Source organism: Saccostrea echinata, unplaced genomic scaffold, assembly GCF_033153115.1.
Source record: "Saccostrea echinata isolate AGI-Se365-2 ecotype Australia unplaced genomic scaffold, CSIRO_AGI_Sech_v1 ptg000004l, whole genome shotgun sequence".
Classification (NCBI taxonomy): Eukaryota; Metazoa; Mollusca; class Bivalvia; order Ostreida; family Ostreidae; genus Saccostrea; species Saccostrea echinata.
The window spans coordinates 1,196,313-1,213,268 of record NW_026889753.1 but is presented as its reverse complement, the minus strand read 5'-3'; the positions used below and the strand labels follow the sequence as shown (position 1 = coordinate 1,213,268).

At 32.1% G+C, this 16,956-nt stretch overlaps 1 protein-coding gene and 1 long non-coding RNA gene across 2 annotated transcripts; both read left to right on the top strand.

Moving 5' to 3' along the window:
- The first annotated feature begins 2,911 nt into the window (after nucleotides 1-2,911).
- On the top strand, nucleotides 2,912-6,419 carry LOC133179228 (uncharacterized). Its single transcript, XM_061314019.1, has 3 exons — nucleotides 2,912-3,263; nucleotides 5,531-5,821; nucleotides 6,196-6,419. Exons 1-3 carry the CDS (start codon nucleotides 2,912-2,914, stop codon nucleotides 6,417-6,419), a joined length of 867 nt encoding a protein of 288 aa, XP_061170003.1.
- Nucleotides 6,420-7,672: 1,253 nt separating this feature from the next.
- Nucleotides 7,673-8,122, top strand: LOC133179365 (uncharacterized). Its single transcript, XR_009720104.1, has 3 exons — nucleotides 7,673-7,701; nucleotides 7,815-7,885; nucleotides 8,048-8,122. It is a non-coding gene; the product is annotated as an uncharacterized LOC133179365 (long non-coding RNA).
- The last annotated feature ends 8,834 nt before the right edge of the window (nucleotides 8,123-16,956 follow it).

The window sequence follows — 16,956 nt, the reverse complement described above, 5'->3', positions numbered from 1 at the left end:
TGGTGTGTAAATCACACAGACTTGTCACGTAGGCAGATTTCATGAAGCGTGCTAGTGCTTCATAAAAAATAATGTATGCCTAAGTGCAAGTCTTAAAACATTCCTTATATTTACATTTTACAAGCTTAAAAGCACCAATAATATACTCAATATTTGAATTTCTTGCTGCCCTATATCGTTACATTTTTATTTACGTCTCTGTAGCCTGTGACGTCACTTTAGCGCGAGTTTCACCGTGTATATTTCTACGCGTGAGTATATACAAAAATGACTTTCAAATCAATTTCACAGTTGGCGTAGTAGAAAAACACAGCAAATGTAAATATATCTAATTATTAAAAGTATAATCCAACTCTAACATCTTAAAGGATATTGTATTTCTTTAGCTTTCCCATAGTACTATTTTTCTGAAATTATGTTTTCGTTTGAATTTCAATTAGAATTTCACTCTTTTAACGATTAAAAATATGCTTAAAAGCTAAATGATGCATATTGCTGTTTATTCATGTTTAGAATATGATATGTAGCATAAAATACTAGACATATAACGGTGAAGCTAATGAACAGTGATCAATCTCATATATCGATTGAAGAATATGAATTGTGAACAGGCGAAAATACAAACTCTTGAAAACACCAGAGAGGTGATCAGGTGCCTAGGAGGAGAAAACTTTCCTTATTGACTGGTCACACCCGCCCTAAGTCCTCTGTATTAATTGATAAAATAAAGTTAGTCAAAATGGTATAAAAACAATGTCCTATCATGCGTTGGAAAAAATGTCAATGAAAACATGACTCAACGGTTGGTTGTTTTGCAAGCAATGACATTATAACGACCAATAGAATTTGTGAAATGCCGACTTTAAACGGAGATAGCTGAAATCCCTGTATCATCATATTCTTTGTCATAAACCTGTCTCTGTTTAAAATTAATCACACTCAGAATATGTTCTTGAAAATCGAATCAGTTGAGAGACATAAACACCATATTTAAGTGACTGGAATATTGTTAAATAAATACAAATTTATTTATATCATAAAGCTTTGTTGTTAGCTAGATTACCATTGAAGTCTTTTTCTAGGAAAATATCCAAATATGAAACAGATGTGTCAGACTTTGTGGTACCTTTCATTTCAAGCTCACTGGAATATATCGTGTCGACATACTATTAAACAGAAAACGGAAATCTTTTATAACTATTGTAAATCGATTTTTTTATCTCTGATTTGAAGTTATTTTATTGTTTACAAACTTTCACAAATGGGATTGGACCAAAGCTTAAAAAAATATTAAGCCTTTTCCTTATATGTTTAGAATGATATTTTAAAAAAAAAAGTCTTTCTACAAGACAAATATTTATTACGTCAATACTTCCTGTATAAAAATTATAAGTATTTCTTTCGCTTTAATGTGTATTATTTCTCCAGAATGATTTACCTGGAATTTATTTGGACCTTTTGCATCTTTTCAACTGTAATATCAGACAGTAAGTTCAATTGTTAATCATATTCCTTTCATGTATCAATGCATGGTATTTTCATTATTAAAGGTAAGCTATCATAATGCTTTTAAAATATTCTGTGTGTCCCAAGAGAGTCCTTACTGAGCAACAAACAATACAAATATGTTACGAATGGTTTACACTAAGATATATCCACAAGTAATCTGAAACATGAATTGAAATGGTCTCACATTAATATACTAAGATCTGTATGTGACATTAAAACTGTGTTTCAAAAATCTTACAATAAGTAACACGTGGTAAAGTAAAATTCTAAAAGCTGGACTTTATACTTCATTTTTTGTCAGGTACTACTAATCAAGAATGTTATGCTGGAAAAGAACTATCAAGACTTTTTTCATTTAAGGTTCTCCCTTCATTTAAGGTGATATTTAAGAAATGGCTAAAATTGGATGGGCTCACTTAAAAATATTTTCTACATCATAATGACCAGAGGGTAAATTACTTAATCGCTGTGTTAACAATTTGGTCATACATTAGAACAGAGTCATAAAGTTACTTTCAGTCATGCAAATAAATCCGGAGAGTAGTATCACATTATGTCAAACTGGTGATATCATGGGCATTTCGATGGCAAAGATAACAGACTTAGAAATTACTTTAAAAGGCTACTCCTGCTACAGTTTTGGTCTGCTTTTAATATGATTTGGCATACAAGAAGACAATACCAAGATACATATTTTAATGCATCGGTTTTTGATTTTGATGAACAGTGTTGCCATGGTTACTAAACATTTCTGTGAATTTCCTTTAAAACGTTACTCCTCCTACAAGACATTATGTCTTTTGAATGTGTTATTTATTTAAATAAGAAAGGTTATAATCAACCAATTGTACAGTTTGAAAAGTTCCTCACCAATATCAATTGCTGTATGTGCAAAATCAGTATCTACATCATATATTAAATAATCGGTACCTTATTTCGTGGCTAATATTTAAGCAAGATTTAATTATAGCTAATTTATTACCCCCAACATATTTTATCTTAATTATCTATTTTCTATACTTGAAACGTCGGTAATGACTTACGATTTGTTTTAGAAATGAAAATTAACTAAATTTAAGTTTCGATATTTCCCCTATTGAAGCTTCTTTGTTTTGCACACATCGAAATAATCACTACTTGTAAGACCTCGAAATAATCACAACGTCTAAGACATGTCCACAATACCTGAAATATTATTGTGTACAAAAATCATGTATATTCAAAAAACAAAACAAAAAAGATGCCGTTTTTTAAGACAGCAAATCAGTAAAACTTCGATATATGAATCTCCTTTACTTCCTCGCTCATTGTAAAGCCAAATCAGGACAGATACATATACAAGCATAAACCCTTTCGGTCTTTGCCTAAAGGAAAATTGCTTTAATCATAAATTTTAAGCAATATGAGTATTTGTTACATTGCAGCTATTCCATCGTCACCCCCGAGTCTAGATCCAGATCTCGGCATGAAAATAAATTCCTATGCTGAAAATTTTGTCAGACATGTCTATGAAGGCGACTTAATGAAATTCAGGTGTAGCGTATATCCCTTGGGAAATCCTCCAATCACGTGGACATGGTTTTGTGGTGACGAACAGATGAGAAATGTAACATTTAAAAGCTCTTATACTTACATGATTTTCACGGCAAATTGGCATCATGACGGGAAATCTTGTTATTGCAGAGCGAAATCACATTCGACTGTTTTATTTTACGACTACCCATCTCGTTATCGTTATGTGATGCGTGTTTATCGTAAGTATTTGATTACATCACTCATTCTTACTAATTTGTTAATTTTGATAAATTAACACACACATACACATTCATCTGATTTAAATGAAGTTTTTTGTGTATGGATGCAACAGGTTTTTTTTCAAAAACAAGACTTTGCTGTGTTTCCCTCAGGAATGTTGTATCACCTATGGGAGACTGTTTTTTTTTTGTAAATTTTTCATTAAAAAAAAACTTCCTGTTTTTAGCGTAACATAAGGAAGAATATTAATAACATATATTACTTTATAACATGCTGGTTGATCTTTGATGGACCACATCTGCATATTTAAGAGCCATTCTCTGTAATGACTTGAACTTTTATATAGGGGCTGTGGCACGCATAGTCTCAGAATTTCTCCAAACTCTCTATGATAAAAGTCTTTGATACCGTAAACTCAAACCAGGCAAAAATTGGTTGCTACGTGTCATGGTTACCATAGCAACATGTCCTAAAGTTTGAAAAATGGCATTTTTCAACATCTTCAGAGTCCCACAGTTAACGTTTGCAGCAAAGCAAACAAGTGGCAATGACTGTTTCTGAAAGCTAAAGGCCTGGTGTCTTAAATGCATGATAAACATGTTTGGTAAATCATCTATAACATACGTTACTATGGCAACAATGTATTCAAAAGTAATAATTTTGTTCATTTAATTTTATAAAGTCATACACTAAAGAATAAAAACAATTATAGCTTGAAATGCAAGCAATTAATAGAGAAAAGATCCTTGTAACATATACCAAGGACAAAATATGATATTTCTTATAGGTTGGCAATGGTTGCCATGGTTTTAATACCACGAAGGGATTTTAATTTTACTCTCTTAGTGTTTTAATCTTATCCTATCTTTTTAAAAAACATATTTCTATATAACTGATGATCAATTATTAAAGGCCTTGGTGTAACCCTAATTTTCACATTTCAAAAAATTCAATTTCAATTCTTTAAATAGTGCGTTGCTATGGAAATAAGGCGAAAAAACATGCATAAAAATCTGAAAAATACTCTGTTTCCTTGGATACGTATCGTTGTATGTAGATTCCCAAGACTTTAATGATTGATATATGTGAACAACTAACCTGACTTTCAATTTTGACTATCATCCAATCTCTAACTGGATGCAAAAAGCTGGCACATAGGGTCTAATATTGACAAAAAATTAACAAAATCGAACATTTTCTCTTCTTGGTAACCATAGCAACAGTGTTGTATTTTTCAATAACCTTTATCAATATTTGATATTCAACTTTAGTTCTACGAGATAAGTACTATTCAGGGTGATTCAAATAATATATTTCTTGATTAAAAAGTTAGTAAATACCCAAAGCAGCAAAAAAATATCACTTTAAACAACTAGTACGTTGTTTCCATGGTTACACTGCAAAGTATCAATTAATCTCAATTTTTCTTATGTTGTCGGTGTTGCAAGGTCCTAAGGATGCATATGTGCCAGTCATGAATTTTATTGTTTTTCCTTACGATAGTAGCATTAACCCAATCATAGCAACAGTTTTTGCATGGTGACACTGTGTTACCATGGCAACCATGAAAGTTATTTTTAGAATAATATTGCCAATACCTAATTACATGAGGTCAAATATTTTTCATTGTTTTTCTTACGTTGTTGATTGAGTTTGATCATGTAACATCTATCATTTGTGACTATAGAGCGTTTTTCAGCATTTTTCAGCATCTAAAATGTATTCAAAATGTACCCATGGTTACCACTTACTTAGAGATTAATTCTAAATAGTTTCTTTATAGCATAAGTGGCAACAAGGTGTCATGTTTTTGGGAGAATGGTTTGTTTGTTTTTCTTAGTCTTTATTAAGACTTAATAAAGATTTAAAGTAGCTGAAAATCTCAATTTTTTCAACTTTTCTGGCTGTTACCATGGCAACCAAGACACATAGCAACGAAATTTTATTTGATATATGTTTCTGGTGTCAAGTTGTAGTAATGGGCAAAGTTTCATCAAAATCGGTGACCATGCGTGGCAAAGAAGTTTAAGTGGTTACAGAGAATCGCTATTAATGCCAATTCTCATAATTATAATTATGCTTAAGTGCACAGAAAGATTCAATGAGTAATACTTTCAGTGGCCATGGGACTATGTTGAAAATTAAAGATGTATAGATCCGGGAAAAAACCCAGTTATCTGCTTTAACTACTACATATTGAACATGAACTTTCTGAATTAGGATACAATGCGCAATAACGTCTATAACCTATGTTGACTTTTGCAAGATTCACCAAAGGCACGACCTATGATTTATCCCTTGTCTCCTACAACTGTACAGAGTGGTGAATACATAAACATAAAGTGTAATCTTACAACATTGGGATATCCACAAATAAGCTGGAGATGGATCTGTGACAACACTGCACCGCAGAATGGAGTGGACATAGGAACAGAGACTTACATAGAAATCAAAGCAAATGTACGTCACAATGGGAAGGTTTGCAGATGCAGAGGAATATCCCCCTCTATCTATATATACGACGAAGTTTCGGATCCAGTTATCATCACCGTTTTCTGTAAGAATCATTGAAGTAATGTGGTCTGTATTTTTTGAATATTTTGTAATTTGAACAGATATAAAGAGATATTATACATTATTAAATGAACGTGTTAGTAAGGATTGACTGATTGATGATTGTTATTGTTAAATGCCGAGTCTGCAATTTTTCATCCATATTTCGGCGACGTTCGTAAGGAAAGATTTAATGAATATTAATGATTGAAAGAACTCAAATGACCATAAGTGACAGACGTGGGACGAATAGATGAACACGCTGAATATCAGAAAAAAATTCTTAGTTTTAATTCTCAAAGTCAAGTATATTCTAAATTCATAATTATTCATAATACTATAACATATTAATAATATTTTTGCATTAAATTCATTCAGCGAAAACTGATGTAGACTCTCAAGGCATGAGAGATGCAGCTAAACCTGGTGAAGAAACTCAATGTATAACAGCTGCAGCATTTGGAACAACTACTGGGTTACTGGTGGCTATCATCGTTGTGTTAAGTATTGTCCTCCTGATACAGTGTATGAGAAGAAAAAAGGGAAACTCTTGTTCTGGTGGAAATTCTGGTGAGCTTTTCAAGAGAAATGGAAAAAAGTAGTTTGAAGAATACCAACACTTTTTTAAAATATTTAATAATAATGTATGTTACCATATTCTGTTTTCAATATACATACATTTTCATTACATACCAAACTAGGCATCACCCAATTTTACTGTTGATTTCGTTTTATAACGTAATCACTTTCCGGATCACCGCACTATAGTTTTCTGAATCCATATCATATCACCACACTCTGAAACTGATGACGTAGTACATGTCATATATATGATGGTTTTAGCGTGTAAAAAAAATCATTGAACATGTGATTGTTTGTTTGTTTTTTTAAGATAAATGTACATGTACATTTATTACATTTCACTACAGTTAAATAGAGGGGCATACAATAAATTTACCATTATAACAAGAAATTTGATCTGAAAAGCCAGATCACATCTCATTCATGTACGCGGATCTTCATATCAAACTAGCGATCGACTCTTCGCGTCTACTTTGATTTGATGATTCGGCGTGATCTGGTTCTTCATATCAAGTTACTATTATCTGAGGAATCACTGTATAGTTTGTTGGGAATAAACAAAAGTCAATTGTGGGACAATATACATATCTGGCGAACAAACTAGATAGTCGTTCTTTTTATTAAGATTTATATGTGAAATAAAAAGGTAAAAAGAAGTAAAAAGAAAAAGGCCGTCTAGTAGATGTGGAATACATGTGGCATTCCAGAACAATGTACAATCCTTCAAAGTTTTAACAACTTCGGTCTCAGCAGTCACTGAGAAAAATGAAATTAAGAAAAAATCTAGTTTGTCTGTTTCAATGAAACGGTTTTCATTTTGAAAAACTCATATGTAAATTGTACATCTAGAATTGGTGATTATCATTTCTGTGAAGTTTCTTTAAAATTCTCCCAGCCATCTGCGAGAGCATTTGCGAACAAAATTTTAGGTCTAGAATAACAAAATGTCGCCAGACTTCGTTCGGGGCAACAAATATGACAACATAAATCTAATCAAATGTTTCAAAAGTATACATTTAGGTACATTTCAGCAATGAATGACCTGGTCATTATGTAATAATTAAATAATGACAGGTATTAAGACAAACTTTCGCAATTTAGTGAAAGCAAAAGAGGTGTATTTTGCCATTTCTCAAAATATTACCCGCTCGAATAACAAAATTTAAAATGCAGAGAATATATAAAACTGAAATTTCGGTTTATCTTTCATTCATCATGAATATATTGTTGTTCATGTGGCGAATATCTTTCATAAGATATTATTTACAAAATTTCAGGGAAAATTGAAGATCAAAAAGAAAGGTAAACACTCTTTAAATCTATATTGTTCTTTAAAAAATAGAATTAAACTATCATTTGTAAAATACTAATAATAAATTTTGGATTTTTTCTGCATTCTTGTTGATTTATAACAGTGACAACAAAAGTCAACAAAACCCTTTATATGTCAACGATGAAACCTACGAAGTACTTCAGGTTAACAAAGGTGGGTGAATCTTATAGGAACATGTACAATTTTATTTATTTTATAAGTATAAATTATTTGTGAATATAATATTCTTTACACTTGAACTTTTAATTTGAAGAACAAATTCTATTCATTACAATAAGTGGAAACACTTATTACTTTGATAATCGTCCATTTCAGACCGCACATAAATCAATGGCAAGGCATCTCAGAGCAGAAAAAAAATGACTCGAACAGGTTTTATGGTACAAAAAAAAAAAAACGTCGTTAAGCATCCTGAAAGACAAAAGTATTATCCTGTGTATGTATTTTGCTGTATATCATTACATTGTTAACGTCATTTTATAATTTCCTTATTTTATAATTCTTCAAAAAAAATGTGTGTATACTTTCCTTTTCCTCGAATCAAACTGCACGAATACTAGAATCAAATTTTATCAGTTTTATAAAATGTGAAATCTTGTTTTCGAGGGGTTTAATTTCCGTGATATGAACAGACCCATGTATTCATGTCTTCCGGGAAATGTAAAATTTTAAAACTACAGTATCATATTTTTTTCAACCGCGAAATCAAGTACATTTTACCACATTAGAATAATTGATTTTTCACTAATCCTAGCTGATTTTAAGCGAAAAATATATAAAAAATTATGGAATTCCATATACGACAGCCAACTGCTTACTGCCAACTGCTCACTGCTTACTGCCAACTGCCACACATATTTGAATAAATTTTCATATTTATATTGATATTTATTTGAATTTTCATAAAACCAGGCGCGGATACTGGAATTTTTTACAAGAGGGGTCCACCCCAGTAAAAAAAATCCAACTCAGAAATTTCTTGACAAGAAAAAAAAAACTTAAACTCCTTTCCTAAACGAGAAAAACCTATTTCGGCGGGAGTGGGGGTGGGGGAGGGGAGGGGGTTGACATCTTCTGCTTCATATCTATGACTTTTCATATCAACTTAACACGGATCCGCGTTTTCTAGGACGGGGGGGGGGGTGTTCCAAGGTCACTTTAAGTTGATTTAGTATATACATTAAAAAATTCTACAAATTCCAGGGGGTGGTCCGATCAACCCCCTCCCACCAACCCCCCAACCCCCCTCTAGATCCGTGTATGTAAAACATAACTTATTTGGGAAAACAAAGAGATATAAATTTTTAATTTGAGGAAATATTTCACTATAGGAATTAACGGAAATGGAAATTTATTTTTAAAACATCTTTCCCCGTGAAACAACAAATCCTTTTTTTTTTTTAGTTTCTATTCATCCCAAAGGTTTTCTCTTAGGGGGGGGGGCACGTGTTTTTGAAGATTAAAAACAGGAAAATAGTCATTTTATTACCAATTTCAAATGAGATAACAAATAAAAAATGTTTTTTACAGATCTAACAGATCTAACATTAGCCATTAAAACGATTTACATAAGACACATATAAAAATTCCCACACCTAGGTACTTTTTCTAGGGTCAAAAGAAAATCCGAAAGATATCACAAGATATTTTAAACTAGGCAAAAGTTGTTTGTTATTATAACTTTCAGTAATATTTCTAGTATAAATACATATACCAACAAATGTTATTCAAGACCCTTTTAAAAGTTTGTTCTTTTGTCGTATGTGACCCCCCCCCCCCCCTTACCCGCATCAAAAAAAGCTATCAAATTATTTGCCTGCAACGGAATGCAGAAATTAAATGTTTTGTTTTTAAGAAGAAATACCCCTTCTTCCGATTTACTCCTTCCTCGTCTTTACAGTTTAAAAATTCCTAAATCCGCCAAATTTTGTTATTTGTTATTACTACGCACACTAACTCTCGATTCCCGCCTACATTTTCCATCAATTAATTCAGTATAAATGGCGATTTGGACATGAAAACTTGTTTGAATGCAAAGAAAAGTTCATTAGTTTTAAGTACTAATTTTAAAAACCAGTGACAAAAAGAAGTTGCTCTTATTTACAACTCCTTTCATAAGGGGGTAGAAAATTTTATCACTTGAAATCAGGCTAAAAACATCACCATTTTCAAATACTCATGAAAATGAATATGGATAAATGACTCTTAAATCTCACCGTATGTTTTAACTTGTGTAAAATTTAACATATGAGATTGATAAAGTGATAAAGTACATTTTTTTTGTTATCTCACTTGAAATTGGTAATAAAATGACTATTGTCCTGTTTTTAATCTTTAAACACGTGCCCCCCCGCCCCCCCCCCCCCCGTAAGACAACAAAACCTTTGGAATGAATAAAAACTGAAAAAAAGGATTTGTTAATTCACGGAGGAAGATGTTTTGAAAATAAATTTCCATTTTCCGTTAATTTCTATAGTGAAATATTTCCTCAAATTAAAGATTTATATCTCTTTGTTTTCCCAAATAAGTTATGTTTTACATACACGGATCTAAGGGGGGGGGGTCGGTGGGAGGAGGGGGGTCTTGACCATCTCCTGGAATTTGTACAGTTATTTAATGTATAGGCCTATACTAAACCAACCAAAATTGACCTTGCAACCCCTTCCCCCTTGAAAACGCGGATCCGTATTAAGTTGATATGAAAAGTCATAGATACGAAGCATAAATGTCAACCCCCCACCCCACCCCCCACCCCGAAATAGGTTTTTCACGTTTAGGAAAGGAGTTTAAGTTTTTGTTTTGTTTTGTTTTTTTCTCGTCAAGAAATTTCTGGGTTGGAATTTTTTTTTTTTACTGGTCTGGGCCCCTCCTGTAAAAAAAAATCCTGGATCCGCGCCTGGTTTTATGAAAATTCACATAAATATCAATATAAATATGAAAAATTATTCAAATATGTGTGGCAGTTGGCAGTAAGCAGTGAGCAGTAAGCAGTGAGCAGTTGGCAGTAAGCAGTTGGCTGTCGTATATGGAATTCCATAAAAAATAAAATACTTTTTTTTTTTTTTTTTTTTTTTTTTTTTTTTTTTTTTTTTTACAAAATTTTGCTGAAGAAAGGGTTTAACATAAATATGTATAATGTTTCCTTAAGAATACCAACAGGTTAACAATCATTAATGTGTCCACTGCTTATATTCAAGACTTTAGTTATGCTTGAACAATAATACTAATGATCTTTCCTATGTTGACTGAATAAATTGATGTATGAAATTTCAAATGTATGTTTCTTTTTTTTTTTTTATCAATTACACTCACGTGCCAAAAGTATGTCAATTTTTTCACAAGATGGTCTCCTTAGTTTACTACTTGAATAAAAATGATGCACTTACCTTATTTCTTCGTATTTTGACTTAATATTTTTTTATCGGATAATTTTTTTTAAAATTGATTTTTTATTAATTAAAAACAGAGGGAGATAACTCTTACCAAAATTCAAGGTCATTTATAGGGACACATCCCACACTTACATGCTTATAGTAATAAATAGGAATTATGTCTTGATATACTGAGTATTCGACGTCTGCACATTTGTTGTGTATTCAATTTAATTGATCCTGTTGCTATTAGGGATGGAATACCTTAAGTTAACTTCTTTATTTCTGATTCAACCTCCAACTTCTTCAGCTAGCTTCTGAATGCCTAACTTTCCTAAAGATTTGCCTTATATACCCTTGCCTTGGCTAGTCCATTCCAAGGGTTGTCAGGTCATTCCATTTCCAATGAAGTCTTCAATGCGTTTTACTCAAATGATCCTTAACCATTACACCTATATATTCCTATGTAAAACTTTGACCCACTGTTTTGGCCCCGTCCTACCCCATGGAGTTATGATTTAAACGAACTTGAATCTACACTACCCGAGGATACTTCTGTATTAATATGACTAATCATAGCTTTGCTGTTCTTGAGAAGACATTTCCTATATATACCTATATATAACTTCGACCCCCTCTTGTGGCCCAGCCCTACCCGGGGGTTATGATATGAACAAACATGAATCTAGAGTATGTAATGAAGCTGTCACACATGTTTCATCTTTTCTTGCTCAGTGGTTCTTTAGAAGAAGATTTTTAAAAGATGCCACCAAATTTTCACGAATTCTTCATTATCTCCCCTTGAAAGAGGTCACAGCACTTCCTGTGAACAAACTTAAATCACCTTCACCAAAGGATGCTTTGTGGCAGGTTTGGATAAATTGGCCCAGTGATTCTTGAGAGAAAGTCGAAAATGTGAAAAGTTAACAGACGACATACGAACGAGGTTAATAACATTTAGAAAAACGTTTATAAACCGTCTTCTCAATTAAGGTTGTTCTAATTTAATACAATGGGTTTTTCATATCATATTAAAAAGAAATGACAAATGATTTTTTTACGCATTTAAGTGAATTATATGTTTCTATATACAACATACATTTACCCAAAGCATACACGTAATTTGCTATTTTGATTTTTAGGCCTAGACACTTTTTTTATCAATATCTTTTTCTATTCAGTGTAAAAACCATAAATCATTGGGTGTGAAATATTTCACGTTTCATTTTTAATAGTCCATTCCAGTTAACATACTCTTTTTATTAAAATCATCATGTTTTATTTTCATAATGCAAAATTAAAGATTATTAGGATAGGTGTTACTTTTGACAAAACTGAAAATTTCAAGTCTAAAAAAACATTCGTCAAGAAATAAATGATTTAAACTTTTAATTTGTTATAGAATCATATTGATTGATGGGTAGAAAACACTAATTAATTTATGCTTTCATCAATTTTTGAAATTTTTTGTGAAAAAAAAAATGAAAAAAAATCATTATGAAACTTTGATTTATTATTTTTATCATTGGAAACTTATGGGATTATTTGCGAAAGAATGTGAAGGAGTATTTTACTAACTCCTATAACTTAAATTCATTTTATCATAACATATCTTTGAGTATATTTGCTCATATGAATATCACATCCAGAAGTTAAACCTTTCGCTCTTTTCATGAAAAGTTTGAATAACTCATAAATATATGATATGATCTGAAAAAGAAGACGATTATAATTCGATTGAAAACCTTAATTATATATCAAATATATCAGTTACGGCATGCCTGTTTTTTTTTAACTTTTCACCTTTCAATTTCCAACGTATGTATTTTCTGCCTGTATTTTTACCTCATGCAAATATTTCAAATGTCCTGTGACGGATAAAATTTTCAACACAAATTCTTAAGATGTATATTTATTTTTCAGATGTTGTTTGTAATATTGCTGATTTTTTTTCTCTGAGCAATTTATTCATAATACCTCAAAGAAATTGAACTTTAATTATTCAAACTCTTAACGAAATTTTCAACAATAGGGACTATGCAAAGAGCTTTTATCATGGAGTTTTAAAAAGCTCTGATAAGTGTTTGAACACCAATCAGATTTAATTTAAAACGTGAAAAGTTGACGTGGATCCAATTCTAGACAATTGTTTCTATGGTTTATAATAATTCCAATACCAATATACATGAATATCTTAAAAAAGATAACTATAACCTTAACCTATTAGATTAACAAATGTCCGAAACATCAAGATACACATGACGTTTTTATATATAATATTCAATAAAAAAAAAGTTTGCATTTCGGAATATTACTTCTGAATTCATCGCCTTTGTTCTGACCCCATAAAATAACTTTTCATAGTTATATAATTAACTAAGTTTGAATTTCACTTTAAATGAGAGACGTGAGTTCAAAATATCAAGAAAGATAATGACATCATTGAATTTGAAGCAACTCGGATATATGGATAAGTAGTACCGGCAAATATTTTCAAATGGCAAAGGGCTGAAGAATTAATGCGCATTGCTAAAGAATATGAGGAGATTTGGAGAAATATTATGTAACGTAGGAACTTTTTGATAAATTGTGGACATGTAGACAGGTGGACGGTGTTTTTGACAGATCTACAGACAGATTGACAGGTCGAGTGGTTGACAGGTCGACAGGATGACAAATCGACGGGTTGACGGTTGAAAGTAAAGGAGTCGACGGGTTGACAGATTGTTTGCTTGACAGGTCTACATGTATTCAAGAAGACAGGTCGACATGATGACAAGTCGACGGGTTGACAGAATGTTTGTTTGACAGGTCGAGGGATTGACATGTCGACAGGTAGAAGAGACGATAGATTAACAGATTGTTTGCTTTACAGGTCGATAGATCAAAAGGAAGACAGGTCGACAGGCAGACGGATTGACAGATCGACAGGTTGACGAGTTTACAGATCGACAGGTAGACGAGTTGACGGTTTCACAGATCGATAGATTGATAGGTGGACGGATTATTATCTCCAGTGGATTCTTAAGGACTAACCCTAATCTTTCCGGTGGGTTTGAGGAATAACCCTTATTCTTACCACGGGTTGGAGGACTAACCTTAATCTCTCGGTTGGGTTCAAGGATAAATCCTAAAAAAAGAAAAATTTAATCCAGCTTTATATCAGGGAGAGAAATTGTTAGAGAGAATGAACGAGACATTTCGATCAATATTATGAGAGAAAAAGGAGTACGGAATGGTAGTCAATTTTCGACCTATCAACTTTTGTTTTGAGTTATAAAGGAAAAACCGAACGGGTGTCAACTGTTGACTTGTCGACCTTTGTTTCAAGGGAAAACAGTATGTAATATGGAGAAAACAAACAGTATTAAAGCTCAAAGTCTATTAAAACAATACAAATCGGGAGCAGAGTAAACATGGACCTCCAAAAACATCAGAGGTGGGATCAGTATCCAGTTGGATGTCAACTGTTGACAGGTCGACTCTTTTTTTGAGTGATAAGATTTAGCAATTAGGTGTCGACCTGTCGAGATCGGAAAGCCCGGGTTAGATTATCGTTCGCCGAGCTGCGTCAAACCTAAGACCTAAACATAGATAGTAACTGTTCCTTCGCCGAGCTCCCGGCACTAGAAGTGAAAGTCACGGGTCTTTCGGATGAAACCTTTAAAACCGAGGTCCCGTGTCACGGTAGACGTTGGCAACTCAATTCTTACAGTAATAACTACACAAGGTATATTTATGAAAGCAGTTAATGAAATTCAGCTGTTCTTTTGCTTTCATTGGGGAATCCACCAATTGCATGATCATGGTTTTGTGGGGAAGAGATAATGAAAAAAGTAGCATTTTCAAACAGCTATACGTACATGAATTTTTACTGCAACATGGAAACTCGTCAGAAAAACTTGCTATTGCGGAGCAAAATCACATTCTACTATTTTATTCTCCGACATAACTTCTCGATATTGCTATCAGATCATGAGATGCGTGTTTACTATAAGGATAATATTTTTTCAGAATAAATAACAATTATTATTATTCTTAGATATCTTATTTTTTCTATTTTTCTACCTATCACAATTTATTTTAAGATTTGAATTTTCTCAATATGATTGTATACGTCAATTATATTTAACTGGAAGGACATTTAATATTTAAAAAAATCACATATTAAGATATCTTACATTGTTTATTTTTCAATAAAATTATTACATGATATGAATTTCTCAAAATCATTGTAAACGCCAATCTGTTTTAATTATACAAATTTCAATAAAATAAAAACATCATGGTACAAAACTGAAAGTGGGTGATTACGTTTAATTTTGGAAGATACTACGTATGATTTATCTTTAAACTCATATAATTGTGCAGAGTGGTGAGTACATTAACATCAAATGCAATCATACAAAATTTTGATATCCATAAATAATATAACCAGGAGATGGAGGCGTCTCCATATGAGTGAAAAATTCTCTAGAGAGACGTTAAACAATACACAAAACCAGGAGACGGATGTAGGAACAGAGAAATCAAAGCGACTCTACGTCACAATGGAAAGTTTACAGATGCAAAGGATTAGCTCTTCCTCTTCTTACTACACGTATAACGAGGTATCAGCTCACTTAATCGTGCCTCTAATCTTCTAATACTTATATCTTTGTAATGCACAGAATGCATAGATGTTTAAATAGCATTGAGGATATAGCAAATAAATTTAAAGTTTAGCGTTATAAAACTTATTACTTCATTTTGTAACGTGTATCATCGGGTTCTTACAAGGGATACAAGTTTTCTTCTTACTCTGTCTGAGTTAATGATTGAAATGATTATTATGACCGCTCTGTCTGAGGGTAAATCACACAGTACTAAAATTTTTCTCTTATCTAGAGATAAGTTTTACACAATATATAGAGTGTTTGGGGACTGGGTAAGGTACTACTTGCACCGTGTTTCTCCCCTAGGTTCCTATTGATAGATAAGAACTGGATGTCTCAATCTTCTTCAGATTTACTACACCCAGAATTAACATCAATTCCTTAGGATACTGCCACTGGTGCTTATAATTTTTTATACTTTTGTTTTGCTCTTACGCTTAACTTCTTTATTTTATTACTTCTGCTGGCTTCCGATTCAGCCGTCAACTTCTTCAGCTAACTTCTGAACGCCTGACTTCCACAAAGCTTCGCTTTATTTGATACAATAATACATGAAGGTATAAAACTTAAACTCCTTCAATTGAATATTAATGGACTATCTACAAAATAATACGCAGTATGTACAAATATAGTTATATCTCCATTAAAATTGATAATGGTATTAATATAGAATGTGTTAAAGCATATAAATACTTAGGTATAATACTCTCAAATTCTGGTTCTTTCAAAGAGGCAAGGTCTCATCTGTATAACAAAGCTTTAAAGTCATCGTTTAAAATATACAAAGATATAAAATCAACAGATCCACCCATTAAAACTTTACTTCATCTATTTGATCATATGATCAAACCTATAGCTACCTATGGGTCAGAAATATGGGGTGTATTGTCAACATCAATGCAAAGAAAAGATAAATGCCTATATGAAACATTTAAAGATTGGGAGATTGAAAATCTTCATATGAAATTTTGTAAATTTATTATTGGATCAGGGAAAAAAAGTACCAATATTGCAGTTCTATCAGAGCTGGGTAGACAACCAATTTTTTATTCTATTATTATAGCAATTATCTCTTACTGGCATAGACTTGAGAAAATGCCCGAGAATTCTTTGTTATACAATGCATACAAAGAAAGTATGATCTTGGACAGTTGTAATATAAATAGTTGGTTTTCAAATGTAACATATCTATGTAAGA

Coding starts and splice junctions, on each gene's coding strand:
- LOC133179228 (XM_061314019.1), top strand. CDS start 2,912: ATGAGTATTTGTTACATTGCAGCTATTCCATCGTCACCCCCGAGTCTA. Junction 3,264..5,530: donor TTATGTGATGCGTGTTTATC/GTAAGTATTTGA, acceptor GACTTTTGCAAG/ATTCACCAAAGGCACGACCT. Junction 5,822..6,195: donor AGTTATCATCACCGTTTTCT/GTAAGAATCATT, acceptor AAATTCATTCAG/CGAAAACTGATGTAGACTCT.